General features: G+C 50.6%; 1 protein-coding gene across 4 annotated transcripts in view; it reads left to right on the top strand.

Moving 5' to 3' along the window:
* The window catches only part of LOC144933794 (LIM domain only protein 3), a 180,839-nt gene that overhangs the window by 143,942 nt on the left and 24,492 nt on the right, over window positions 1-12,405 (top strand). The window contains exon 1 of one of the 4 annotated variants that reach the window (XM_078858922.1): window positions 1,327-1,609. The exons of 2 other annotated variants lie outside the window; for them this stretch is intronic. In XM_078858922.1, the coding sequence (XP_078715048.1) occupies window positions 1,426-1,609 (184 nt within the window). In that variant the 5' untranslated portion in view covers window positions 1,327-1,425. Of the gene's footprint in view, window positions 1-1,326; window positions 1,610-4,168; window positions 4,324-12,405 lie in introns of those variants that run through there. One more of the 4 variants, XM_078858923.1, reaches the window with a different exon arrangement.

The raw sequence follows: 12,405 nt of genomic DNA, 5'->3' as shown, positions 1-12,405 counted from the left end.
CTCTCTATGTGATGCGTACGCGTGCGTGTGTACCACCGCTTTGTTGCATCTTCCGTGGAATATTCAAGGAACATCAGCATTGTACACAAACACCGCTCCACACTGAAACGTGCTTTCAAATCCAGGGTTATGATTAAGAGCCACGGCCATATGCTTAATGCAATTATGGGATGAAATTTGCGTGTATTGTTTGCGAGGCCCAGCGATGTAAGGGCTCACGCCACTTTTCTTCGCTTTGTGGCTTTTTTGTAAGCCCTCGCCATGCAAATGTTCCCGCACAAACTGTATTACTGAAAACACATTAAATGTTGCATTGTTGCCAAGTCCACAATTGGTTTTTTGCCGCAGTTATTTGGTTAATAATTGATGTCACTCTCTTGGGGAGCCGGCTGGAGGGGGGCTTGTGTGTGTGTGTGGGGGGGGAGAGAGAGGAGGTAAGAAACGCGAGTAAAAAATAAATTCTTTTTCATTTTCATAACATTAAAACGGTGCAGAAAATTGCCTCGACGGCGAGATAGCCAGCTCTCAGATAATTTAATTCATGTCAAAACCTAATTACTTTCAGGTAATAACCCTGTCAGCTTTAGTGCATCTCATCAGTCGAAATGAAAAAGCCGACCGTTTTATGACCCATCCAATTACCATTTACTTTATGAGGGAAATTGAATGACATGTAACTGAATGTTAAGTATTGATTTCCTTTATTGCTCGCCGTCCGTGCTGCTGCATATCATTCAGCCCATTTTTGCCTTCCATTCCCCCTGAAAGCGACAATCTCGACCGCTCACGAAAATCCCTTTCTGAGCGAGAGAAAGGGTGGAAAATTGCTCTAAAATGTTAAAATGGGCCTCATGATGGCAAGACAACAATACAGCACGATCCTTTATGCTCGCCTGAAAGGGGTTTGTGAGCGGGCGGGGGGGGGGCGAACTAGTGGGCCATTAATTACACAGGCCCGCATTAGTGTGGACAGCAGCGTTTCCAACGTTTAATTAGTTTAACGACTCGAAGCTAAGATTTGCGCAGAGGTGTCTAATCAGATGCCATTAATTGCGAGGCAGTCGTTCTCACAGCGTGGGGTCGGGTTTCGCACGCTGGAAAAAAAAACCTCATCTTCTGGAAGGTAATTAATTTAATTGTCCTCGTTAGCTGTGCCCCCTTTATCGATCTCCCCATGCCCCCCCCCATCTCTCACCCCATCCCACCGCCTTCATCCCTCCCCCACCACCGCCAACCACTCACACACACTCACGCACCTACACCCCCCCACCAACCCACCCACCCCCCCACCAATCCACCCACCCCATTCTAAATTCCCTGAGGGATGACATTTACCTGGGTGGTGCTGTTCGTGTTGACAAGCAAGAATTAGGTGTCTCCGTGCGTAGTGCGCGCGCACACACGCACACACGCGCAGCATTACTTATGGTGTGGAGTTGTATCCGCATCGGGCACACAGAGTGGGGAGCGCTGTGTCACCATATACCATCCGTGTGGACCGTGAAGAGAGTCGCGGGCGCACTTGGGTCAAGTTCGCGCCGAGAGCGAGGTTTTGTTACCACCGCTACTTTACTCCCTCTCGCGCTCTCTCCTGCCCCCGCCAGCCAAGGTAGGCTACAACACTTTCGTTCATGCGCACACACACGCACGCACCGTAGTAGCGTGCCCGTGCCATTATTAATACGGCGTAATAACAGGACGCATGCGACGTGTGTGTGTGTGCATTGCGGCTGCGTGTGCGCGATTTGCCCGGCTACGATTGTCGCCTGATTGATGCCATTCGCGTGTCTACTTGGTCTCTCCTCTTAGAAACACCGTGAGGTTCACGCGGCACGTGCGTTCGGTGTGTGGTGTGCGGTGTGTGTGGCGTGTGTGGTGTGTGGTTATACGTCGTAGCCGGTGCAGTGAAGAGAGCTGGGCTCTGGCAGATTGCTGTGGGTGCACGAGGCTGTGCTGCCCATCCTCCTCCTCCTGCGGTCTCCCTCTCTCTGTGCCGCCTCTGCTCCAAACGTGTCCTTGATAAATGGCTCTTTCTTAAAGGCTCGCGGGCGGAGGTGGGATGGGTGGTCTTGTGTAACGTTTCGTGACAGCCGCGTTCACGGGCGCTGCTGCTACTGCTGCTGCTACTGCTGCTACTACTATCAGCTGTGGTACAGAGAGGCGGACGGGCAAGACGGGTGTGCAGGCAGGCATAGAGGGAGGAAGGGAACTTTGATAATAGCTGTAAGACATGATAGGCCAGACAGGCGGACAGCCAAGGTGTGTGGGTAACTGTCGCGCTATTCACGTAACTAAGAATATCTGAAAAGAGGCGGGCGATGAGTCGGTCACTGCTGCACGTTTGGCGAGTGCATCCTTCGCCCGGACACGTCCATGTGTTGCCGCGCATGACGGGCGCAGTCAACGCAGACGGCTGTATCTCCAAAGAGTGCAGATTGGATAAACAGATCTTGCTTGTATTTGAAAAGTTCAGCACGCAGATTGATAACCTGTAGGGGTTGTCTACTGTGCAGTGTGCGTGTGTATATACCTACCTACTAAGGAGATAATCACATCGCTTGGAAAGCGCAGTGCCTCTGCATACCTCGGAAGCTAAGCAGGTCTTGAGCCTGGGTAGCGTTTCGATGGGCGAACACCACGCACAAAAAGGTTGCTATAGGCTGCTGTTACCGCAGAAAACAAAACCCCACAGTTGTACTGCGCTTGTATGCTCCCACGTCTTTGCCTGCCTGCCCGCCTTCACCGACCCGCTCTGACCAGTGTGGTGAAGTATGGTTATATCCCTCCCCCTCACTCGATGGCCGGGCGGCGTGTGATTTGTGGGGGCGAAGGTGGGATGCTCATCCAGCAGTGGATTGCCGTAGATGGTTCACTCTCACGACGGAGGGGTTACTGGCGTGCCCAGGCACTTCCCCATTGTGTTTTTTTCCCCCTCGATTGTTTTGCTATTTTTACTTGCCGACCTGCCCATCACTGGAGGACATCTGTGGTGGTGGTGGTAGGGGAGGGGGGGAAGAGCTTCATAGCTCATAGGATTTACTCCCGCAGTCTCAATGTAAAGATGCCGATTCTGCCCCACGGAGTGCCGAGCGAAGCCCGCCGGCGTGGTGGATGCTGCCGGGCTTGTGTGGGTGAAAGCCTCCGACGTAACACGGCGAGCGAGAGGGAGAGAGAGAGACGGAGAGAGAGAGGGGGGGGTAGGAGTGAGAGCAGCCCATGGCCCAGAGGAGACCGCGGCGGGGGGTGGAGAGAGCGTGGAGACTCGGACAGTTTGTCGCCAGAGAGAGAGAGACCCAACACAGCCAGTTCGTCCTCATCGCTGCTGGCTTCTTACAGGGGCAGCGTCCCTCCTCCGCGTGTGCTCTGCGTGCTCCAGCTTGCGTGGACAACCCGCCCCTGTGCCGTACCACTAATGTAGCCATACAGCCGGCGTGGAATAGCCCCGTGGTTTAAGTGCGCGACGTTGTTTGACGCTACAGTCTATTGTGTCACGCGTCGTGTTTCAAACATAGGCTGCTTCTCAGGACTCGTCTATTCGCGGCTGTCGCCCTTAGACGCTATTATATTTTTCTTACACTGCGTTGGGTTCTCGGTTTAAATCCGCTGCGTACGGCTATCTGGTCGGCAATAGCCGCCAGTGCGGCTATTGTCTCGATGCGCTATGGACACGGGCTCGTGTAGTATTGCTTCATACGCACTCTGAAGGCCAGGTTGTTGCTCGCTCGAGCCCTTTTACACACGTGCGCGCGCGTGCGTGCGCGCGCGTGCGTGGCAGCAGTAGCCCGCTAGAGGTGTTTGTCGCTAGCCACGCGGATTCACCACCACCACCACCATCATCATCGCCACCATCATCACCATCATCATTATCAACCACCGCGCGCCTCTGTAAGCCGGACTTGGACCATCATCATTCAACATTCGCGTGCGCGGGACGTGATGGGATGGGATGGTTGGTGATTAAATTCCACTAATTGGGTGGCGGCGATTGGCTGGCTCCGTTAGGCACAATAAAGAGGAACAGGAGGAGGAGGAGGATTTAGAGGTGACGGAGGGGAGGGGGTTGTGGAGGAAGAGGAGTGGGAGACGGCTCCCCAAGGGGGGTGGTAGGGGGTGGTAGTGGGGGGAGGAACAGGGAGGGGTGGATAGACTCACAGGGCTGGGTAGAGCAGAGTGGCCGAGCGGCTGATGAGTGCATTAGGAGGAGCAGGAAGAGGAGGAAGAGGAGGAGGAGGAGGGGGGTCGAGGTGGAGTGACACTGAGCTGGCGGCCCCGCGTTGTGCGGCGCAGAGGCGGCCCCGTCGTCTTGTGTGTGGAGTATGAACGGTGAGCGGGCTTGCTACGCACACGGACACGCACACACAGACGGATACACGCACACAGACATACACCCCCACACACAGACAACAGATCTTTCGTATACCTTGCACACGCACACAGACATAGGTGTGCACTACACACACACAGGTACAATCTAGCTGTACTCGTACATATAGTTGTACACGAGCAGGGATATGAGGCATACGCCTACACACGCAGATATACGCACGGACACACAACGTGGAAACAATTAGAAATGCGCGTGCCTGGGTACACGTGCGTGTGTATATGCGCGCACGTACGCAGCTCACACACACACACACACGTGCACGCACGGTCACAAACGCACGCACCGCAGACACGTGGTGTGTGTGTGGTGTGTGTGTGGTTGGTGTGTGTTGGTGTGTGCGTGTAGTGCATGTGGTGTGTGCGTGTAGTGTGTTGGTGCGTGGTGTGTGTGGTGTGTCGTGCATGTGGTGTGTGTGCGTGTGGTGTGTAGTGTGTGCACATGGTGTGTGTGTGTGTGGTGCGTGTCTAGTGCGTGTGCTTGCGCACGTGTCGCGATGAGCGGTGGCGCAGCGGTGAGCACACTGCGCTACAATTCCGGCCACCGACGTCCGATTCCTGCCCGCGATGCGCGTACTCCGGCGTGCACACGGCTGCCGTGTGTCCCAATCTGCTCCGGGCCTCCGCGAGGTCCACTCAACGTACCGATTTTGAGTGCGGTGTTATTTTGTTGTTGTGTAAATGCGTTGAGCAATTACGGTAATGCGGGGGGGGGGGGGTAGGAGAGACGAAGGCGGCGGCCGGGGCTGTAGCCTCCGGTTTGCCCAACTCGTGCGCCGTGCAAAGCCTTAATAGGTGCTCGCTGACAAGCGCGTGCACGATCTGCAATGATACGCGTCGGGACGCATGTCTCGGGGAATAACCAATACGTGTGACCCTTTTTGTAGATCGGGTTGCATCTCACGCTCGAGTCGGTCGGTGGAGGTTACGGGTTCAAATCCAGTCTCGGACTATCATCAACACCTCGATCGGTGTCGATAAATGTGAAGCCAACGGTGGGGGTATGGGGGGGGGCATCATCGCTGTCAACCCGTGTACGGTTTACCCGTATTCTTGTCCAGGGAAATCGGAGTTTGCAGGTCCACACGGCGTACGGCCGTTTCAATACGGGCAATACGAATGATGTTTTTTGTCTGTTTTGTGTTTCTCTTCCTCGTGATGGGCACTTTGTCCGGTGAACATTGAGATGTATAAGGGCACGGGGTGACCGAATAAGGTCTGAATTGGTCTGTAATATGGTCGGGCACTGATAAGGGATGTCCAGGTAACGGGGAAATCAACAGTAGTTGTCCTAATGGACAATTAACCCCCCCCCCTCTCCCCACTCCCGCCGGCCATAATAATGTGGAATTCCCACGACCGGCTTCGGGCTGCCAAGTGAGATGATGAGCTCGGCTTGATGCCCGTTTGAGTCGAGGCACGCGCCGCTAGCCACATCCACAGCGCGCTTGTCCCCCGTGTGTTTGTATACGTAAGTTGTACATCCTAATGAATTGTAAAGACCTTGAGATATGAAATGTGATTTTGTGTACAGATCTATCCAGCGTGCTTGGCTGTGTGCGTTTCAAATGATGTACGCTCACCCACCCAGCCCTTGCTATACGACTCGATCGTGGCTGTGTGTGTGTTTGTCTTTGTACGGTAATTTACGCTGTGCAATGAGTGGTGGGTTCTACATTTGACCTGCTTAATAGAGCATATGTTTGACATGTACAATCATATTTATATTCGCACGCGTGCACGTCGTATAATGGTTATCCTCACGCCAAGCCACGTGGTGTGTGTGTGTGCGAACAACGCATACGTTTTATACGCACACGATATACATGTGCAACACGCGCGTGTGTGTGTGTGCGACGAGATGTCAGCGGCATTGTGAACGACACTTTTCGTTGATAGACTTGGGAAAGCCCTTGCCGAGTTACAAGAGTTGTCTTTCATGATGATTGAGATGATTGGCCAATCCCCACGACCTGAGTGAGTTTTTTTAATCCTTTATATTAAGTTCGCTTTCTTGTTTACGTGCTTGCTTGCTTACGACCGTGCAAATCTTTCGGTCGTTTTTTAACCCACTTCCCGTGATCCAATCGAGCTGACATTTTGCACACAGACTCGTTGTGCGTGACAATTAATTTTCGTGAAATTTTTTTTCAAAAATCTTACACTGTTTAGGGAATTTTTTAAAAATATGTAATTACCAATTGCTTAATGCTGCCAGACAATCATCTGACCCATAGGTGGCAGCCATCTCAAGCCAGAGGACGAGAGGACTCTAGCCGCCACGCATATAAAGGATTTAGAGTGAAAAACTTTGTTTTTACGGGTTAATTTTTTTTCGGTTACTTGTGGTAGGAGCCGGGAGGACCCCCCCTCTCCCCCCAACACGCTCGCAACTCTGCACAGATTGATTCAACAACGAATTTCTGTACTGCCCCCCACCCCCCCTCCGCCGAACCTCCATCCTGTCACCTCGCAGCCCAAGTTTCTAAAATTCGTGGCTCTTCTTGGCCAGTCTCGCATCCGAGTACGAAGCAGTCTCGAGCCTTTGCCGCGTAGCTTCCGAGATATTCGCGTTGGTGGTTCCTGTGCGGTAGCTTCATCGGTGGCATCGTTACGTGTCGGTATTAACAGGCGTGAAGACAATTGCTGTGTAAATGTGCACGTGCTTTGTGGTCGTGTGTGTGTGTGTGTACCTACACTAGATGTAAGTTTAGATGCTATGCTTGAGTGTATATCGTGCTGAATATAGCGTAATATATGGAGTGCATCTTCACCACTATACCATCATCATACAAACATCAATACACCACCAGCATAACACCATCGCCACCATACGAGTAACATCGGTCATGACCACCGTAGCATCATCTGTCACCATCACATCCATATCATCAACATTATGCCCACCATCATCAGCGTATCACAATCGTACCACCTAATATACTAGCATGACCAGCGTACCAACATCACCATCTTCGCCACTGACGTATAAACATTACTGCAACCATATCAAAGTCATGCGCAATGTGCGTGTTGGCATGTTGTGAATGCAATGCGGACACGTACCTGGCCAGGTAAGAGAGCCCGTTTTTAAGACGAACGTCGCTCTGGAAAGAGAAACCTGCGTTCGGCTCCTGTTCGTGACACACACCACCGTGGGAATTAGTATCTGAACCTGGGCTGCATCTCCCCCTAGGTCGACTCGGCCTATAATTGATCGCTTGGTGCGCCGTTTGTAACTTAATAGGTGCTCGCTAACTGTTTGCACAATGTCTGTCCAGTTGACAAGGGGACAGATTATGCATGTGTTGTGCACGCTGTCTCCTGTGTCCGTGTGTAAATCAATGATATGGATGGCGCATGCATGTGTAATGCTATGAATGAGAAGATGCTGTGAATGAGTTCACTGCATGCACTCGTGTCACTTTGAAGTCCACGTGTGTCTGTGTGTGTGTAACTACGCATATCTACATGCACCCTAGGTCGTGTGCGTGTATTTGAGCCGAATAATACAATACGTATAGTTAAATTTCGATTGAAAGCTTTCGTGACTGCAGGGATTCATCTTCTTGGTTCTTTCGGTAAAGTCACGTAGAATGGAAATAATAAAATAATAAAAATAAAACATAATAAAATACAATTCTCACGACGTTTCGGCCACAACGCAAACAGCCGCCCTCAGGTGGAGAACAGGTCTGTCGAGAAGACAGAGTCTGAGAAGACAGTCTGACTCTGTCTTCTCGACAGACCTGTTCAGACCTGTTCTCCACCTGAGGACGGCTGCTTGCGTTGTGGCCGAAACGTCGTGAGAATTATTTGATTATGTTTTATTTGTATTATTTTATTATTTCCAGTCTACGTGACTTTACCGAAAGAACCAAGAAAATGAATACATATAGTTGCGTCCGTAATTTTGTGTCGTGGACACGGGCACGCATTTAATAAACCAAGGCAATGCGTGCAGTTTATAGTTTTGCTTGCACCCGTGTTGCTGCTGGCTTACAAAGGTGCACAATCGTACTGCGATTCCATTTGAAAGTTTGTTAGTGTCTTTTTATGACACGACAGTAATTTACAAAAAGGTGTTGGTGACTTCATACTATGGTGGTAATTACGGCATGGTGCAGATGGTTGGGATGGTGATGACATTTGGTGTGGTGACGCTGATACGATGACAATAATATGGTGGTGATGGTATTTTCCAGGTAATGATGGTAAGTGATTATTGGTAGTACTGAAGGTTTAGTGATGGCGAGTGTGGCATGTGGATGATATGGGAGTTCTTTTGGAGATGGGTTTGATCGTTGTAGCGCTGCTGATGATGTTGATAATCCGATTTGTGTGCTAATGCTGCTGATGTGATAATGATGATGGTGTGAGCGTGTGATGGTACCAGTATCGTGTCAATGGTGAATAAGCTGGTTGTGATGGTGGAACATTAATGGTGCTAACAGCACTGCTAATGCTTGTATAGTGATGATGTTAATGATGACACCACCTATATAGTGATGTTGATGATGGCAGAGCAATGTGAATTGGGCTATTCGAGTTCCAATTTTGTATTGAGTTGCAAGCGTGCAGTCACGTGGTAATGTATTTGAACACTTGTTCCCTGCCTGGTTCATGTCGGATGGACCTGGTTACTAAAACGTGTGTGTGTGTGTGTTTTTTATAAAGGACTTGCGCATGTGTCCAATGTGTACACATGACTGTCAGAATCCTATATGCAGTCTGCAGTATTCGCTTTCCTGATTCGTAATATACTGTGTGTGTGTAATTTCTTTTCCTTTCCCGCAGCTCCGATATTTAACACGGTTGGCTATGTATGGTGCGAAGGAAGTTCAACATACAATAGCGCTGTCAACACGTGCCGTATACGTATATAGGACTATTTTTACTCGTGTTGTGTACACGCATGCGTTCTGTATACGCAGCTAGTATTGTGTGCATATACCCGTGAAATGTGTAATTGTAGACACACACAGCCACCTATACCCAGTAAACATGGAGCGTTGGTCCGACGGTTCCAACCACATGCCAACGTTGGCTCAACGTTGGTCCATCAATTCCAAGGACCTGCATGTCCTGATAACCGGAATTAATAGTAATTGTAAGAACGCTAAATGTAACCTATGTAAAGAATAAGAGCACATGCATGATTTAGAATTGATTGGCCAACTCTGCCAAAGCATTGACCAATGTGTTTTTTTTTCTTTTGAATATTCCAGACGGATGTATCGGAAAAAGATCCGTCACGGACACTCCTGTATATTAAAGTACAGAGGGTTTGTTTGTTTGTTAACCGTGTGTACACGTGTGTGTGTGTGTGCTTTTTACAGGTATCAACGTTTGTTTTGCTAACTGTGGTGTATATACAACCTTGTGTGCGCATGCATGTCTGGCTAGCGTGTAATACATACCCTCCAATGTGGCATGCATGTGTGTTTATAGTCTCATCTGGCCACCCAGTGGATCCATCACTGAAATATGCACCGACCATATGCAGTCGAAACATATCCAATGCTGTACTCCATTGGTATGTCTAGACCTACAGGCGTAAGATATTCTTATTGATGTGCATGCACACAGGTACATACCGCTGCACGTACATTCCAACGTACGCGCATCTCTACACATTCGATGTTCAATGCCATGTTTATTTGCTACACACAGAACCTCGTGTAGCCAGTTACCCAGCTATAGTTTGGAAGGGGGGGAGGCTTTGAGTGTCAATCGGCACAGAAACTACAACGTCGACCGTGCGAAAGAACGGGGAAACATGGGAACAAGTACGTACGTCCTGGGTACACGCAATAATTACGCTTAAAGACGTTGTATACATACAAGACAGGATTTACAACGTCGGCACCAAAAACGAGCACCGTGCACCAAAACCAAGGACAATGTAAAGAATAGTCCATACACTCCTCCCGCCACCAATGTTATATAGATTGCACACTCGCATAACTTATTCTCGCACACATACAGTGCCACATGCATGCTCGTACGCACGCACGCCCTCTGCCCGGCTTTAGGCATGTCCTCTACCGGTAACCCGGCCAAGGGCTTTTAATGGTGGGCGGCTGTAAAAGTAATTAAGTGAGAGAGGGGGGGGGGCTGGTGGGGAAGGACGGGCGATTTTTCATTCTGGCCAAGCTCGTTTGGCCCTCTCTTTGTGCCGCTAATTACCAAGCCAGTGTGTTGGGCGCGGATCGATGGCATGTTCGTAAGCTGTTATTTAATGAGGGGGCTCCTTGTGGGGCTGCTTGTGTTGGGCGGGTTGTGTGGGGGTATTTGTTGGCCAGTGAATGCGAAAGTAGAGATGGAGGAGAGTGGAGCCCCCTTCCAAGCTGGGGGTCTGGGTTTTTTTTCCCCCTTTTTATTGTGGGACCATTTTTATCCTGCACCCCACCCACCCACACCACCACCCTATCTCTCCCTGCCCGAACTGTTGGCCAAAATCGCGCAAGCTGGGGGGGGGGGGGGTGGGTGGGTGGGGGGGGGGGCCGGTGGACAATTTGCCACGGGGGCCAGCAAAACGGAAAGGTGTCACTCGCAACTCTGTGCCTCCTGCTGCTGCTCGTTATTAAGGCCCCGGCACCGAGACACGCCACGGACTTGCCGCTTAATTTATCCTCAGGAGGGGGAGGACCCCCTTGTTAGTGAGCCCCCAAGTTTTTCGTTTCCCTGCAATGTTTCTTTATTTTTTTTGCCGCTTATTGGGTTTGGAAGTGGTCGGGTGGACGGGGGCTGACTGTCTCCCGGTAATTTGCGGCTCATTGGATTATAGAAGGCAACTGTGCTGGACTACACGTGTGCTCTTGTTGTCACTCCGAGTAGCGGTATTTGTTTTTTTTAGCCGTGCGTTTGTTTAGCAATTATGACGGATGCCGCGCTTATTGCTGAACAACGCACAAGCACCGTGTTTTTCTATTTTAGCTTTCGTTTTATAATTGAGGGGAGGTGGAGTGAGGCTCGTGGGTGCTTTGTGGTACGATCCCACCAACAACCCTGGCTTGATTCCCGGTTGTATCTTGCTTGCCGCGTTCCTGGGATTCTTGTAGGTCAATTCGGTGTGTAGCAGTTGTTTTTTTTTACGGACATTAGCACCATGCCCTAATGGGTGCACACGCATAGCGCCTGTTTGTAAGGCTAAACAGGCGAATCTCTTCCCGTTCCCGTCGATAATGCGCGTGCGAGGCTCCGTGCGTTTAAGTCCTCTGATATGTCCTTGCCATAGCCCGTCCTAAGAATCTCTCCTTAAGAGTGATTTATAAATAAGCGCGCCTCCTGTGAGCATTTGCCTAATCAGATTATGTGCAATAATTACGTTAAGTGCGCTTGGTAACATCGCTGTTGCGGGTCCCGGGGTGTCGTCGTGACACCGCGACGCACGTCCAAGCGTTTGTTGTGTTTTTGTTGCAAAGCGATCATAGCTGGAGCACTTAAAATAAATCGCCAACCATTTCCAAATGTCTTTTACTTTAAAAGCCCAAAACAAGCACCTTTTTCATGTAAGCGCCTCCAATTACATGCTTGGGTTTCCGTTCGCCACACTTGCGCAAATTGGGCTTCAACGTTGCACATTCAACGCCATCAGTGTAGCGCACGAAACGCATTGAATGCAAAACAAAGTTTTAGTGTCTGTGTCTGCACATGTCAGTGCGTGTGCGCGTGTGCCCATGTTCAAAAATCCGCGTATCGCAACATCGTGTTCAGAATCACTTGACGGGTAAACGAGGGATTCTTTTTTTTTGAGTGAGAGGAGCTCGTTTTGGAAGGGGGGGGGGGACACATGCGGGGTGAGTGGGTGGGTGGGTGGTTGTTTGGTGGATTTGTCGGGGAGGAGGTTGTTGACTGTAGTTGCCCAGGGATTTGGGACCACCTTTTTGCGGGTTCCCAGTCCCCTACGGGACCCCCCCCCGGTCCCCTTGGCGAGGGGCTGCCGAGTTGGAGGCGGCGCACGCTCCGTGTCTGCTGGCTTGAGCGCGCCTCCCGCGAGACTTGTTTTGTCAACAAGCG

The sequence above is a fragment of the Lampetra fluviatilis genome, chromosome 8 (assembly GCF_964198595.1).
Source record: "Lampetra fluviatilis chromosome 8, kcLamFluv1.1, whole genome shotgun sequence".
In the NCBI taxonomy this organism is placed as follows: Eukaryota; Metazoa; Chordata; class Hyperoartia; order Petromyzontiformes; family Petromyzontidae; genus Lampetra; species Lampetra fluviatilis.
Note: the sequence above shows the minus strand (reverse complement) of the source record. Positions and strands in the feature narration are given on the sequence as shown.